Source organism: Frankliniella occidentalis, unplaced genomic scaffold (assembly GCF_000697945.3).
Source record: "Frankliniella occidentalis isolate FOCC.00 unplaced genomic scaffold, Focc_3.1 Scaffold6, whole genome shotgun sequence".
Classification (NCBI taxonomy): Eukaryota; Metazoa; Arthropoda; class Insecta; order Thysanoptera; family Thripidae; genus Frankliniella; species Frankliniella occidentalis.
The window spans coordinates 9628-22777 of record NW_026267136.1 but is presented as its reverse complement, the minus strand read 5'-3'; the positions used below and the strand labels follow the sequence as shown (position 1 = coordinate 22777).

General features: G+C 46.9%; 1 protein-coding gene across 1 annotated transcript in view; it reads right to left on the bottom strand.

Annotated features, from left to right (window-relative positions):
• Window positions 1–965: 965 nt before the first annotated feature.
• The window catches only part of LOC113213955 (ras GTPase-activating protein raskol), a gene marked incomplete at its 5' end in the record, with an annotated part of 16392 nt that continues 4207 nt past the window's right edge, over window positions 966–13150 (bottom strand). The window contains 16 exons of the mRNA XM_052270601.1: window positions 966–3010; window positions 3104–3297; window positions 3393–3523; window positions 3624–3975; window positions 4055–4431; window positions 4530–4786; window positions 4867–5138; window positions 5225–5391; window positions 5514–5662; window positions 5752–6010; window positions 6109–6271; window positions 6361–6530; window positions 6603–6787; window positions 7047–7382; window positions 7459–7553; window positions 7644–7738. Coding sequence (XP_052126561.1) covers window positions 2689–3010; window positions 3104–3297; window positions 3393–3523; window positions 3624–3975; window positions 4055–4431; window positions 4530–4786; window positions 4867–5138; window positions 5225–5391; window positions 5514–5662; window positions 5752–6010; window positions 6109–6271; window positions 6361–6530; window positions 6603–6787; window positions 7047–7382; window positions 7459–7553; window positions 7644–7738 — 3524 coding nt within the window. The remainder of the gene's footprint in view (window positions 3011–3103; window positions 3298–3392; window positions 3524–3623; window positions 3976–4054; window positions 4432–4529; window positions 4787–4866; window positions 5139–5224; window positions 5392–5513; window positions 5663–5751; window positions 6011–6108; window positions 6272–6360; window positions 6531–6602; window positions 6788–7046; window positions 7383–7458; window positions 7554–7643; window positions 7739–13150) is intronic.

Below are 13150 nucleotides of genomic sequence, written 5' to 3'. Positions count from 1 at the left end.
GGGGGGGGCGTTTTCTCCTTCTGGTAGCGACAGTCTTAAAGGGACTGTCTAAAAAAATTGTCAGGTTGGGGGGAGAGGGGCGTGAGCATTTACGACGCCTAGTGAACTTATTTATACAGTCGGTTCTGATAAAGCTGCCAGTGGCCGTGTCGGTTGTAGCTACAACTGTGTCACCACAAACAAGGACGTGGCCCCCGACCCGTGGCTGAGGTCGCCTGGAGGGTAGGCAATCGGGACACAAACTATCCCTTTGGTTGTGGAGGGGGGGGGGGACGCATTGTGTTAGTTTAGATGCGTCCATCCCCTTTCGGCTTGTCAGGGATTCTGTGCAGAACATGTCCTTGCCTTCTGCTTACACCCTGAAGGTGTCGGATTTTCTACTACCCGAAAAAGAATGTTCTATAGTCGGGTCGGATTAAGCTGACTCTGGCTGCCGGCATTGTGGCCACATTTTTGTGTCCACAAATAGGGACGTCAATCGTGTAGCCACAACCAGGAACGTGATAGTGGTTGGAGGGTCTAATACCACTCCTATTTTTTTCTCGCGCGGTCACGTAGTTGTTCATCGTTGCAATATTGCCTCAATTAGTGGTTGCCGGTTTAAAAAGTAAAAAAAATCCGTCGAAGGTGGTGTATACAAGTCATATATCACTCGGCTCTGGGACTAGGGTTCGACTCACGGCGAAAGCGGGCCGTGGGAGTTCCCTTTCCTTGGCACCTTGCTGGGGTGGCGGGTGGCTAATTTTGAAACCTGCGTACCCGGGGAGTATGTATGTTCTGACCACTGTGGAAGGAAGCGGTTGTTCCCGACGACTGCGGTGGGGTTGGATGAGGAAAGTACTCCCCTATTTTTATTTATTTTTTGTCCGGGTGGGTGGTTGGGGGATGGGGAGTGGGACTCAGAAGCCACTTTTGTAGTTGCAGCAATGCAGATGCATGAAGGCACATAATCAATCAATAGCCAATAGGATGTAATTGATGTGTATTTTTGTAAATATAAATACAATCTAAACTATTGCATTTACATTGGAGACTGGAACTGAAATAGACTATACTATACACAAAGTGAAAGAATATGTGCGATAAACATGTATCAACAAATAAGAACATAGACTTGTACAATTGCTTGTAAGTTATACAAGAGAGAGATGAAAACTGTTAACACAACATCACAACTCATACAAATGCAATAAAATAAAGCTATAAAATAAAACAAGCCATAAATATATGGAGATTTCGTTCAACAATAAAAAAATGTAGAGAAACAAAAGGTGGAGCGAGAAGAGAAGAAGAGTAAATTTCAAGTGGCACTGGGAAGACTGCCGTTTATGTGACACGTTCTTAAAATGCTCACATTAAAATAATTCCATTTACACAAAGACAAATTTACACTCTTATTATTATGACAAGTCAAGACCATTGCAAACTGAAATGTACTAAATCTGTATTTTTACCATAAAACACTGACAACTATTTCAGAGTTGTTTTTTTTTTTTGTATATCTAACAAGAAGCCATGCACTGCAAATTTGTAAAGGCTAAAGTGCAGGAAACGGCACATATACAGATCTCATGAGTTCTTTGAAACTTATTTTTATAAAAACTGCCTCATACTTAAAAGATATCACTCCCCCATAATCTACTTTGTTATGAATTTCATTCAAATAGCACATTTCAAAGCTCACATAAATTAATCAAGACTACAGAGTAAAAAAAAAGGTCACTAGAATAGTGAAATATCAAGACAGTCTCATTACCTAAGTTCAGATATCATCCAATGTTTCTGTATATAATAACAAGTTCAAATGGTTCTTTAAGGAAATATCAAAGTACCTAACTAGTGCTCACAATATGAGAAATATGTAAAAAAAAGATGATATCAAATCTTAGAGAATGAAATAAAATCTTTGGTAAGGCGCATGAATGGAAAAACATTTTCAATCACACTCAATAAATATACACTTAAGTAATATTAACTACATAATCAATACTGGTAAGTGGTTTGTAATCTTATACTCTACACATCCTGTCCCCATGTGTTCCAAACCAACTATCATTTTATCAAAGAGAAAAGTTGGAAAATAGGTACTCATTTTTGATACATCATATTAGTGCAATAGATGGTCAAAACAATCATGACACTGTAATTTTCAGTGAAACTATAATACACAGCAATTTAATTCAATGCATATGTCACATATGAATGCCAGCAATTCATGGTATATCAACTATTGAATATTAATGGAAACTCAGATTGCGACAAAATTTGTTAAACAACCATAAAGGCACTAAAGTGCCAAGTAAATGCGCATTGATGAGGTACACGCATACTAGGAAACAAATTTTAACCACAAAAATGCTACTGGGGCGCTACTGGGGAACCGATGCAGTCTTCGTTAGAGAGTTTTAAAACCTATTAACAAAGAAGTGACTGGCAAGTATCAATTTTAGGAATCTTTGTGCAATTATAATATGCTTAACATTGGGAATTCAAACCACTCTTTCTAAACTGTAGACAGCCCTCTAAGTTCATAGAATGGCACAATTGTAATTTCTGATCTCTATTCTATAGACCAAAGTTTCAAATGAGAATGTACATGTAATGATGTATGGAGGTAGTAGAAAACTAGTAAGAACATGGTGGGGACCAACGTATGAGTATGTGGTGTGGTATAATGATAACAATGGTTTAACATGACGAACTTTTCAATTCACTCAACTCTGCAAGAAGACGCTGGGCTTGTGTGTGTCCATTGTGCTGGCCATTTACAGGTACATGTGTTGAATTGTTGGTTGAGTGCAGAGGACTACCAGTTTCACTGTTAGCAGAACTGCCACTTTGTTTGGCGTATCTATCCTTTAAAGTGGCAAGTGCTGACAAAAGACGGTTATTAGCAGCATCCAATGCTGCAATTTGATGTTCTTGAGCTTCTATTACACGTTGTTTATGTGACAGGGCATCTGACATCTTCTGTTGCTCACGTCGTAGTTCTTCTTCTACCGACATAAGTCTAAAAGACAGAATAAACAGATCATTGTTAGACAATACTTACACTGCATTTCAAGATTTGTCATAATTCAGTTAGTATAGTAAATAATCTGACCTAGCAATTATATTTTTCATGTTGTCCTCTGAAGTAGTCACATCAACATCTCTGTCCCGCCTCTCTAGGTTTCGATCTCTTCCCCTGTCTGGTTCTGGAGTGTTGTTGCCAGATGACAGTTGGTGCTCAGCTTGCTCTAGTTTAAGTTTTAGAAGTTCCACACTTGATTGTAGTCTTTCTATCTCTCTTTCATACTGTGTGGGCAACAAGTGCAAAATAACATAAGATTTCATGAAAAATAAATTGAAGCTGATACATAATTTGGGAAAATAAACTTTGCCTGACATACTTGGTCTATATTCCGATGGTTTCTTAGTTTACTATTGGTTCTTCTGCTAATACTCTCATCATCAGAGGAATCAGAGAGGTCTCTAGTGGATTCTGATGACAAACGTCGACGCAGTTTGGGGCAGACATCATCTAAAAATAATAGAAAGTAATTATGTATTTGAAAGCTTCACAATTTTTTAAAAGAGGCTGATTACACTCAAGCAGGAGAAGAAAAGTATCAGAAAAGTACCTGACGCGTATTGCCTGGTTTGAGACTGTGGAGAGAGTTGCTGTTGACTGGTTGCAACTGCCCGCCAGTTGGTGCGAGTTGGACACTGCGGATTGGTACGGGGGGCACGCAACCCTGGAGGAAACCTCCGGGAGAGTGGAGGCGTAGGAGTCGATGGAGTGGATGGAGACAAGTCAATTCCGTTGTTTCCTAATCCGTTACTTCCACTACTAGCAGCACTTCCGTTCCGATTGTCATTTATATTTTCTTCAGAAGATGTGCTGCATGATCGTTGCCTTCTCTTGTGATGGCGGGAGGCAGAACTAAGAGAATTGTGAATTCCATTGACAGTTGTGGGAAGTCCGTTTACCTGCTGGAAAAAATGAAAATTTTTGATTACACAAATTTATTAGTCAAAAGAGAGCGCATTTAACAGAATTTTGTATTGTTACCATTGCATGATTGTGCTGGAGGTGGTAAACTGGGTTGTTAAATGCCAGAGCAGCATTTGTACTGTTCCCATTAATGTTGTTGCTACCAGAATTATTAAGATTATTGTTTGGAGATGAGGAAGAGTTGTTGGCATTATTATTAGCTACAGAAAGGTCGACAGGGCTGGAGCTTTGACTGCAGTAAGCAAAACTTTGATATCCAGATGAAGCAACATTTGATAGCTGTGAGATGGAAACTTGACTTCCTTTGTGATTGTTGGCATTAGCATCAGATTCTGCATCTGCATAGGTGAGCAGTTCTGAAAGTTCATCTAAATTGCTATTGCCGTTTATATTTACATTCAGGTTGTGTGAAACTGAACTTGCAAGACGGGCTCCTAAAAGGAAAGTAGGTGGTTAATAAATGGCATAACACCCACGTCTAGTAATATGTCTAAGAATAATGTTAAAATGAAGTAATTTTTCCAATGTATACCTCGCTGATTTTGCAAGCACTGAGTGCCACACTGGTGTAGTCTTGTAGGACTCCTCCGATTGAATGCAGTGCTACTCTCTTCGCTAGGGCTGAAAGCATTTCTTGGCAATGTAGAGGCCCTTGTCATGGCTGGGGAACGAGAGGCAACGGTCACGCTGAGGTGATTGTTGGCATTATTAGCGTTACCATTCTGATGAGAGTGGCTAGGCAATGGACTTCCTCCATTTACAGTTCCATTAACAGTTGGGTCATTAAACCTGCACAAATTATAGAAAAGGTTATTTACAGAGTGACAGTTAATAATTTTTGTCTAAAAGAGGACTGTAAAAGAACAGACCTGAAAATATTCCTTTGCAATGATTGATAAGATGATGGTGTGTTGTGAATTGGTTCATGCTGTCTTATAAGACCAGCAGGCTGTGAAAGAGCTAATCCAACTCTATCCAAAATCCTATTAAGTCTGTCCAATTCAGCTAAGCGACCTGGAGCGACTTTGCTAACACACTCTGATAGCAGAGAATGAAGAATGCTCATTTGTTTTCCAAGATCTATGTAGCCGTCAAACTCTTGCAGATGCAGATGAGGTTGATACTCCTTTGGAACAGGACTCTGGAAGTGTCGTGATACACATTTCAAATATTAGAGTGATCAAATTTTACAAAGGCATTTCCAACGGGGACCAAAAAACAACTTACAGATATGAGCTTCAGAAAGTCATTCATTGCTTGCGCCTCTCTCTCAAGAAAATCATTCATAAATTCCATAAAGTTTTCCTTGCCTTGGAACCTTGTGAAGTTAGCAAGGGTTTGAAGAGTTTTTGCAACAAGAGTCAAGTTTCTTGCCCCCTTTTCATTAGGGTACTCTGTAAAAATACAAATATTATTAAGATTTCCAAAATTCATTGGAATGTAATTAACTTCTTCTGAAAGACACCATCCCTTTTTTCTCTCAAAAAAAGAGATAAAAATATTGAATTATTATTACCATGGGTTATGTTAAATAAGCTTGGGGACAAGATCGCTGGGCACAAAAATCTCAAAAATAGTGAAGCAGAGATCAAATGCTGGCCTACATCTTCTCGCCCCATTCCAGCTAGTCTCTGACGGAACATGTGGAAACACTCACGGAGTTCCCTGAAAATAATGAGATGACATTACTTTTGTTCCATTTTTTAAAATGGAAATGTTTCTGATTTCACACAGAAGAAGTTGATGTAACTTACAAAGGAAATATTGCATGGCTCTCCAATATTTTTGACCAGGCCATTTCTACAGCTGTTCTTAAATTTTGTTGTTGTCTCTGAAGAGCAGACACAGAAGCCACTTTCAATGGATCAACTTCACAGTCATGGCCAGCAGTCAGAACAGTAGTAACAAGTTCATTAAGTGTTTCTTGCAAATATCGGTCACCAGTTAGTTTTAAGTAAGCCTCCATAGACTTTGTAGCCAGAGAATTTCCTCGAAAAGTTAGGCGAGAATCATCTAAGAAAAAAGAGAAGTATTTTTACGTATTTTAATTTTAAGTTAAACAAGGTGGTAATGAATCATTTTCTTTAGTTTTGGGTTTTCAGAAAACTTACCAACTCTATCAATATCCATCATGACAATGTCAGCCAGAAATTGTTTGGCTAGTCCTTCCCTTTGCATGACATGGACCAATGCAGTGGCTATGTCCTCCTTCGCTTTGACACCTATCACTGGTTCCAGGACCTCACAAAGGGGTTTGTAGTCCGACTTTAAGTACTGTGGCAGGGGTACAAATAAATTAACTTGAGATTTAAACATGTGAAAAGTGAGTAAAACCACAGTCTTCTGGATGAACAGATGCCTACCTGAATAAATTCTTGATAAACTTGAATTGGGAGAATTTCAACAGTTTGGAAACGGCATTTAACTCTCAATGCCGGAGGGTCTTTTGTAACAACTTTTTCAGAAATAACTGGATACCATTTTTCTGTTAGGTACCGCGATGTAACTTCATGCACTGGTATGCTGACACTCCCTGAAATCAAAGACAAATTAAGCAAACGATTCTTATTGACATGATAGGCCATATTTGTTTTGATTAACTTACCAACAAGAACATTCTTGTCACGTTTCTTTTTCCGATCAGCTTCACGGTAGAGGTTGATGTTGATCACATTCACAGAGGGAAGGTTGTGGAAATCGAAGTGTTCACCCCAAAAGCACATGTCTCCTTTCTGTTTCGATGAGGTTCGGGCATATAGAGTCTTGTCGAGACAAAGCTCTGCAAAGTACCTGCAGAATAGAAAAAACAAACATACATTAAAACAAAAAATGTAAGTTTTCACGGACAAAAAAAGTGATGATGGAAATTTCAGTTCACTTTGAAACAGATAATTTTAAAAACACAACATGGCGTGGGTCTTTCGCGCCGCTAGTTTGAATCGATGGGTAAAAGTGAGCAAAGTGCTATGGATTCTAAGTATGTGGTAGGAAGGGAGGGTACGACATTGACACCCTGTCCAGTCCAGTCCACTATTTTAGGATGCCTCACCTCTTTTTGTTGGCCACTCCCTTGGCCTCCAGCACCCAGATCTTGAGGGAGTTGTCGGTGCGCCGCATGTGCTCCTGGTCGGGCTGCACGGACCGCCGCAGGCTGTACACCCACTTGTCGCGCTCGTCGGCCGAGCGGCACGAGAAGTAGCGCGGCGTGCCCGCGGCCAGCGTCACCTGGAAGCAGTGCTCGCGCCCGAGCACGGACGGGTGCAGCGGCTTGATCTCCACGCCGCCGCAGGTCCCCGCCGACAGGTCCAGGGTCTGCATGATGCTCTGGCTGGACAGCAGCGACTCGTGCGAGCGGGACGTGCGCAGCCGCGGAGGGCCCCCGACTCTGCAACACACGGGACCAGCCGGTCAGCACGGCACTCTCGTCGGGGGAAAGACACACGAGCAAACAGACGACTCACCCGTCCGCATCAAGCACGCGCTTCCTCTCCAGCTTGGTGACGCTCTTGGTGCGCTTGAGCGGGTTGGCGCGGAAAGACCTCTTGGAGAAGAAGTTCTGCAACAGCAAAGGAAGACCGTCTTCGATAACGTCGACCCGATCGACAACCGTTTCAGTTTGCTTGAGCTGCTAGATCCAACGACTCACCACTATCCTGGAGGGCGTGAGTTCCAGGCCCCGCCCGCCGAGCACTGGAGTAGCAGGAGCGCTGCCGCGGCGGCACGCCTTCTCGTAGGAGGTGTCTGCAACAAACAGAAAAGTCACCATCAGTCAACGGCAACGCCAAGGGACAGTTTCACCATTGATTTCACAAAATGCCGATACCGAGGACGCCCGCTCTGGCGCGAGGACGCGGCGCAAGGCGACACGAAGTGAAAGGATCAGAGAGCCGAGCCTCGCGACACAGCGTGCCTCGTGTCCAGCCAGGGATGGCCGAAGGGGGAAGAGGAAGCCACAACACTTAACACTATACTTTAAACTTTGTGTTCACCTTGCTTTGCTTAAAGTTAGGGATACTTATAATGCCAACTTTTGGCTATTTTGATCAGCAAAATTTTGATTTTGTCTGCATTCAAAAGAAATCGAACTTTCAAGGCCAAAATGTTGGCTTTCTTTGGATGAAGACCAAATCTATAGCATCTCCTTTCCAAATCTATTCTTGATTGAGATTTTTCCACGCTGTATCCAGTTGTAAGACAAGCACGGCCTAGCACAGCCTAGGGAGCCAGCTCCACTCAACTCAGACCAACCAGTCCCGGCTGGCTAGACTGGATCGGACTCAGCCCGCCCCGTACCGCTCGTCCCAGTCGTTCACTGGGAAACGAGGTCGCGGTAAGGTTCGGCTAGACCGCTCGGCTAGACCGCTCGGCTAGACCGCTAGACCTGCAGGCGAGCCTACGGGTCTGGAGGTGGGCGCTGTCCTCCCGCCCGCCGACCCGCGCCCACAGCCCTGCCATTGTAACATTGATAAACCAAGTATTTCAACCGATAAACTCTTGGAAGTAAGCAACTGTAACTGTAAGTCACACGTGCACAACTACTGAGCCACCTTTGTTTATCAATGAAATACTGACCCGTATCAGATGCGTCCACTCTAAATGTAAACAGGTAATTTTGTTCCTAATTAAAGGAACGTTTTCGTGCACATCTAGAGCACATACAACTAAGTACCAAAAACTAAATTGTGTATGCTTTTAGACAATTTGCCCGGTTTTAGGAACAAAAGAAGTTTTTTGCTTCCGCTCTGTATGTGCACAAAAACGTTAAACGCTCCCTTTTTAGGAACAAAATTGTCCCTTTACACTTAGACTGTGAATACAATAATACTGATTCTCTTATGCAGAGGCAGCATGAAAAGAGGGTTGAGAGAGGGTTAAAAAGGAGCTTTGGCAGTTTTGGCGTCGCGCTTGTGCCCTCTACGGATTGAATGGAAAAGGAAAAGAAAGCCAAACGTCTGCGCACGCACCGGGGGCGGGGCGGGACGTTGCGCGTGACACCTTGGCGGGCCTGCCGGCCTCCACCCCGCGTGACGCGAATAACAAGTGCGACGCGACGGACGTGTCACTCCGTTTGCTTCCGTTTAAACAGTTGAAAGCTTTACTTCGCCGAATACGATCACAAGGCTCCCCGTCGTCAACACCAACTCCTGGTTGTGGGTATCAAACTCTCGATTCCCAACTATGGAATTTAGCCTATTAGAGTCGATCCCTGACAAAGTCTGTTCTTTCCGTGCGGAGCCGAGACGCCATTTCCACCTCCGCGAACTGGACAGCCGGAGAGTGACTTTGTGCGGGCGAGTCATGCCCAGGCCGCCTCTCAAGGGCTCCCTCAGCTCGGATAAGCCTATAAGGGCCTAAGTGCTGCCAGCTCGCCCGGCCCGCTCCACTTCCCCTCCGCCACGATGCACTTTTGTCGCTCGTCCCCGCTCACGCCCCTCTGTTCGTCCCGTTATTCACGGTTTCGCCACTGAACGACGAAGACGTCACGCCCGCTTTTCCTTCTCTATCCCTATCTGTTACACAGGCCGGCGTACGACCTCTATTTCGCAAGTGATTTCCCCTCCGTCCGTATCACATTGACGGAAATAGGAGCACTTGCATACACGAGTCGTTGTCCAGAAGCAGAAGCGGACGGAGCGAGCGGACGGTCGGGTGGGCTGAGTGCGACTTCAGAAAGATTACCTCGGGTGAGAGACCGTAAGGAGGGGACGCGTGCTGAAATACGATCAAGGTGAACCGTCCAGTGAGGCGTTGCCGGGGTGAGAGGGGGGGGGGGATAAGACGGTGTCGAGAGAGGGTGGAACGAAGACAGAAGCAGAATGCTCGTCTCTTAAAAAAGAGGGTGGATGAGAGTCGCCGAGAGACGGAGAAGTGGGAAGTGGGGGTAGTGGGAAAAAGAGGGGCAGGGAGGGGGGCCTGCGGGGCCATTCGATTCACCTTGACCACATCGTCAAGGCAGCACGCAACTGAAATACTACAAAGCAGAGTCTAAAAGCGCACAAAACCTAACTTGGCATCACTGTGAAAAACAGTCTTATAGGTTTACGGGAAAATTTTCCTTGATCGTGTGTCGTAATTTTACAATTTGAAACTTATTTGTTTCAGAACTTTTGTATTGACGAAGAATTGATCGACAATAAGCAATGCCGTTGCCGCAAATTCACAACATATTTTGTAAATAAACATTACAACAAGTGATGTGCATTTACGAGGGCATTTTCACGGTGACCGTTTGTGGTTTTAATTTGAAAACTTCACGAAGTAGAAAGCTATACGATCATGTATCTCATGCTAGTAAAATACGGGCAGTTTTAGGACTAACAAGTCCTAGTCGAGACCACTGTAGTAGTTGAGTTCCGTGATACAGGCGGCTTGGCGTGGCGGGGGGGGCTATCTGTCTACATCCACCTCACGTTTCCCATTAAATTTGAGGCCAAGGCGGCGGTTGGTGGCGCAGCATCGTCAACGGGCCAAGTTAAAGGAACACCCCATCCCCGGCCCCAAGTTCGCCCCGTTTGCCCGTAGAGTTATTGTTGTCCAGTCTGATTTGGTAGAGTACGTACTTCTTTATACAGTTTGTGGCTTAACTGCACGATTAGACAGGGCGCGGATGGAAAAAGACTAATAACATGGTGGTCAGGTCAGGAAGACTGCTCTACTGACTGCTGTGCTGTTGCTGCTATTGTAGCGTAGCCCACCGGGCGTGCAGAACGAAAAAGTATGAGCGAGCGGGAAAGAGGGGGGGGGGGGGGGGGGGGGGGGGAGGGGAAGGGGAGGAGAGGGGGCCTCCACCGCCCATTCTTCGTGCTTGAATACAGGCCACAGCCTACAGAACGTGCGGCGCGGTTTGTACGTGCACATTTTATTTTTTACATCCAACATTATTCATTTTTTTCCCGGAGAGTGCTGTTCGGGGCGCAGCAGCAGCAGCCGTCCCGTTACCGCTCATGCCCGGCCAGGCCAGAGTGCGCCATGCAGCAGCATCCACCCCGCCCCGCCCCACACCGCACGGCACGAAGCAAAAACAAAAGTAATCAAAATTGTCACTGGCACCCGTTATACGATGGAGAGCTTTATGATGTCGGGGGAAAACTGTGTGCAAGTTTTGCGGGGAGCGAATGAAATGTTTATGTTAAAGGACCCAGTGTTGTAAGAATAGAACAAGGGGAAGGAAGAGGGGGAAAGAGCATGGGGGAGCGAGGAGAGAAGCAGGGAGGCCGCGAGATAGATATCGGCATAAATCCAACTTCGGTCCCTCCGGCCCTAGCTCTGCAGGCTAAGGCAAAGGCGTAGGAAGCGGGGGGCGTAGGGCGGCCTTCGCATTTACCCTCACTACCACCCACCCCAACCAGAGGTCTAATGCATCGGCAGACCCGAGTGTCCCGCGAGTATACTAGAGGAAGACTTGTAACAAACGTGCAGCGATAAGTAGCAATAAAACAAACAAAAAACACTGTAGAAGCGGGAACGTGGCGACGGGAAGCTCATCAAAGCGGCTGCACCCGCGGCCCCAGCGCTATCGAACACGATTCACTGATCGTGAATGTGAAAGCGACTTGGCCAGCCCAGGGACACTTTGCACTGCCGAGCGAGCGGCGCACTCGGTGGACTCTCTACCCCCGACTGAAGGCACACTCACAAAACCCGGTGACATTTCGTCCTCGGTCTCCATACCGTCGCGGACTTTAGGAGCAGCATCATTGTTGGCAGAGGTAGGCTAATGCACGCAGCACGGAGGCACACAGGATGCGACGCTTCCTACTTAGCAACCTGAGCCCGCCTCACATCAGTCCGCTTAGCGCTCCATACAACCCGGACACAGCGCAAGGGAGCGAGGGAGAGCGCCTGTGGGGTAGGCAGCCGGGGCGCACCGGTGCACGGCGGGCCTGCCTGATGGCGGGAGAGCGCCTGTGGGGTAGGCAGCCGAGGCGCACCGGTGCACGGCGGGCCTGTCTTCCGCACGGTGCCCCGCAGGCAATCTCTGGGCCGAGCTCGCTGCGCGCAGTGATGTTTCGAATGTCCTCGCGACATTCCACAGCACCGCACCCGACGCGCCTCAAACAAACTCAGCAAACAATCTCTCCCTCCCCTCCCCTCCCTCTCTCACACACACACATACACACACTGACGTTGGTACAATAAAGGATGACAATCCTCTCCCTGCATTGTTGTCTTGGCAGCTCGGCAGCGCGCATAGTTGCTCTTGCGAAGGTGCTCTCCGCGGAGATTGGCGGGCTGGGCTGGGCCGGCTCGGCAATGACGAGGCAGGCACCCGCGCCAGACGAGTCAGGCATATGCGGCATCACTGATGGGCTCGCCCACGGTCTCGCGGATGAGGAGCGCGTTCGGCCATCGCCATTGTGCCTTTTCGGGGAACGCAGTGTACGCACGGCGGGGACACAACGGGCTGGGTTATCGACGTGCGATTGCAAAGGGTAGACCAGCAAAGTCAAGAAGACGATATGCGACCAGCAGGCTGAAGCCAGCAGCATGCCGCAGTCGGTGCTGCCCTTCGGAGAGGCGGGCGCCCGTCCTTGCCATGCCGTTTGAGCCTCACTGAGCCAGCCACCGCGGCTCCGGATCACACAGTACGACTTGCTTAGAAACGCCCCCAGCCCCCAAAACAACGCTCAGTCCCGCAAACTTCGCGAAACGACTTAACGAGATACACGTGAGTTAATCGCTTGGCCCCTGCCGCACGTTAGGAGAAGACAAACATGATGGCAGGACGGAAAGAAAATGAGAAACCGGAAGAGACCGTTTGAACGATATAGCAATAAAACGCCTATCTTCTTGGGAGGTCCTGGGTGGGCTCAGCAGCAGCTCCCGTGGCGAGCGGGCGCGACTCGGCGGCAGCCCCCAACCACGCGGCTTATCCCCCCGGTCGGCCCTTTCGGGGCCTAACGGCTGATCCGCGCGGCATGGCCAATGCTTTGAGGCGAGAAGAGCCCCGCCCGGCCCGGCTCGGCACAATACCGGAGACCCCACCGCCACCCCCACCCAGGCCCGTGACCTGGACTACCGCCGCCACTGCCACGGCTTGTGAATGGATTGATGTTTCCGGGAGTCAACCGAGGGAAAAGAGGAAAAGAATACAAAGAACGGGGTCCGATAGGAAACGCGCCGCTTTGCAGGTGAATTACCTCGCAGCCCCAT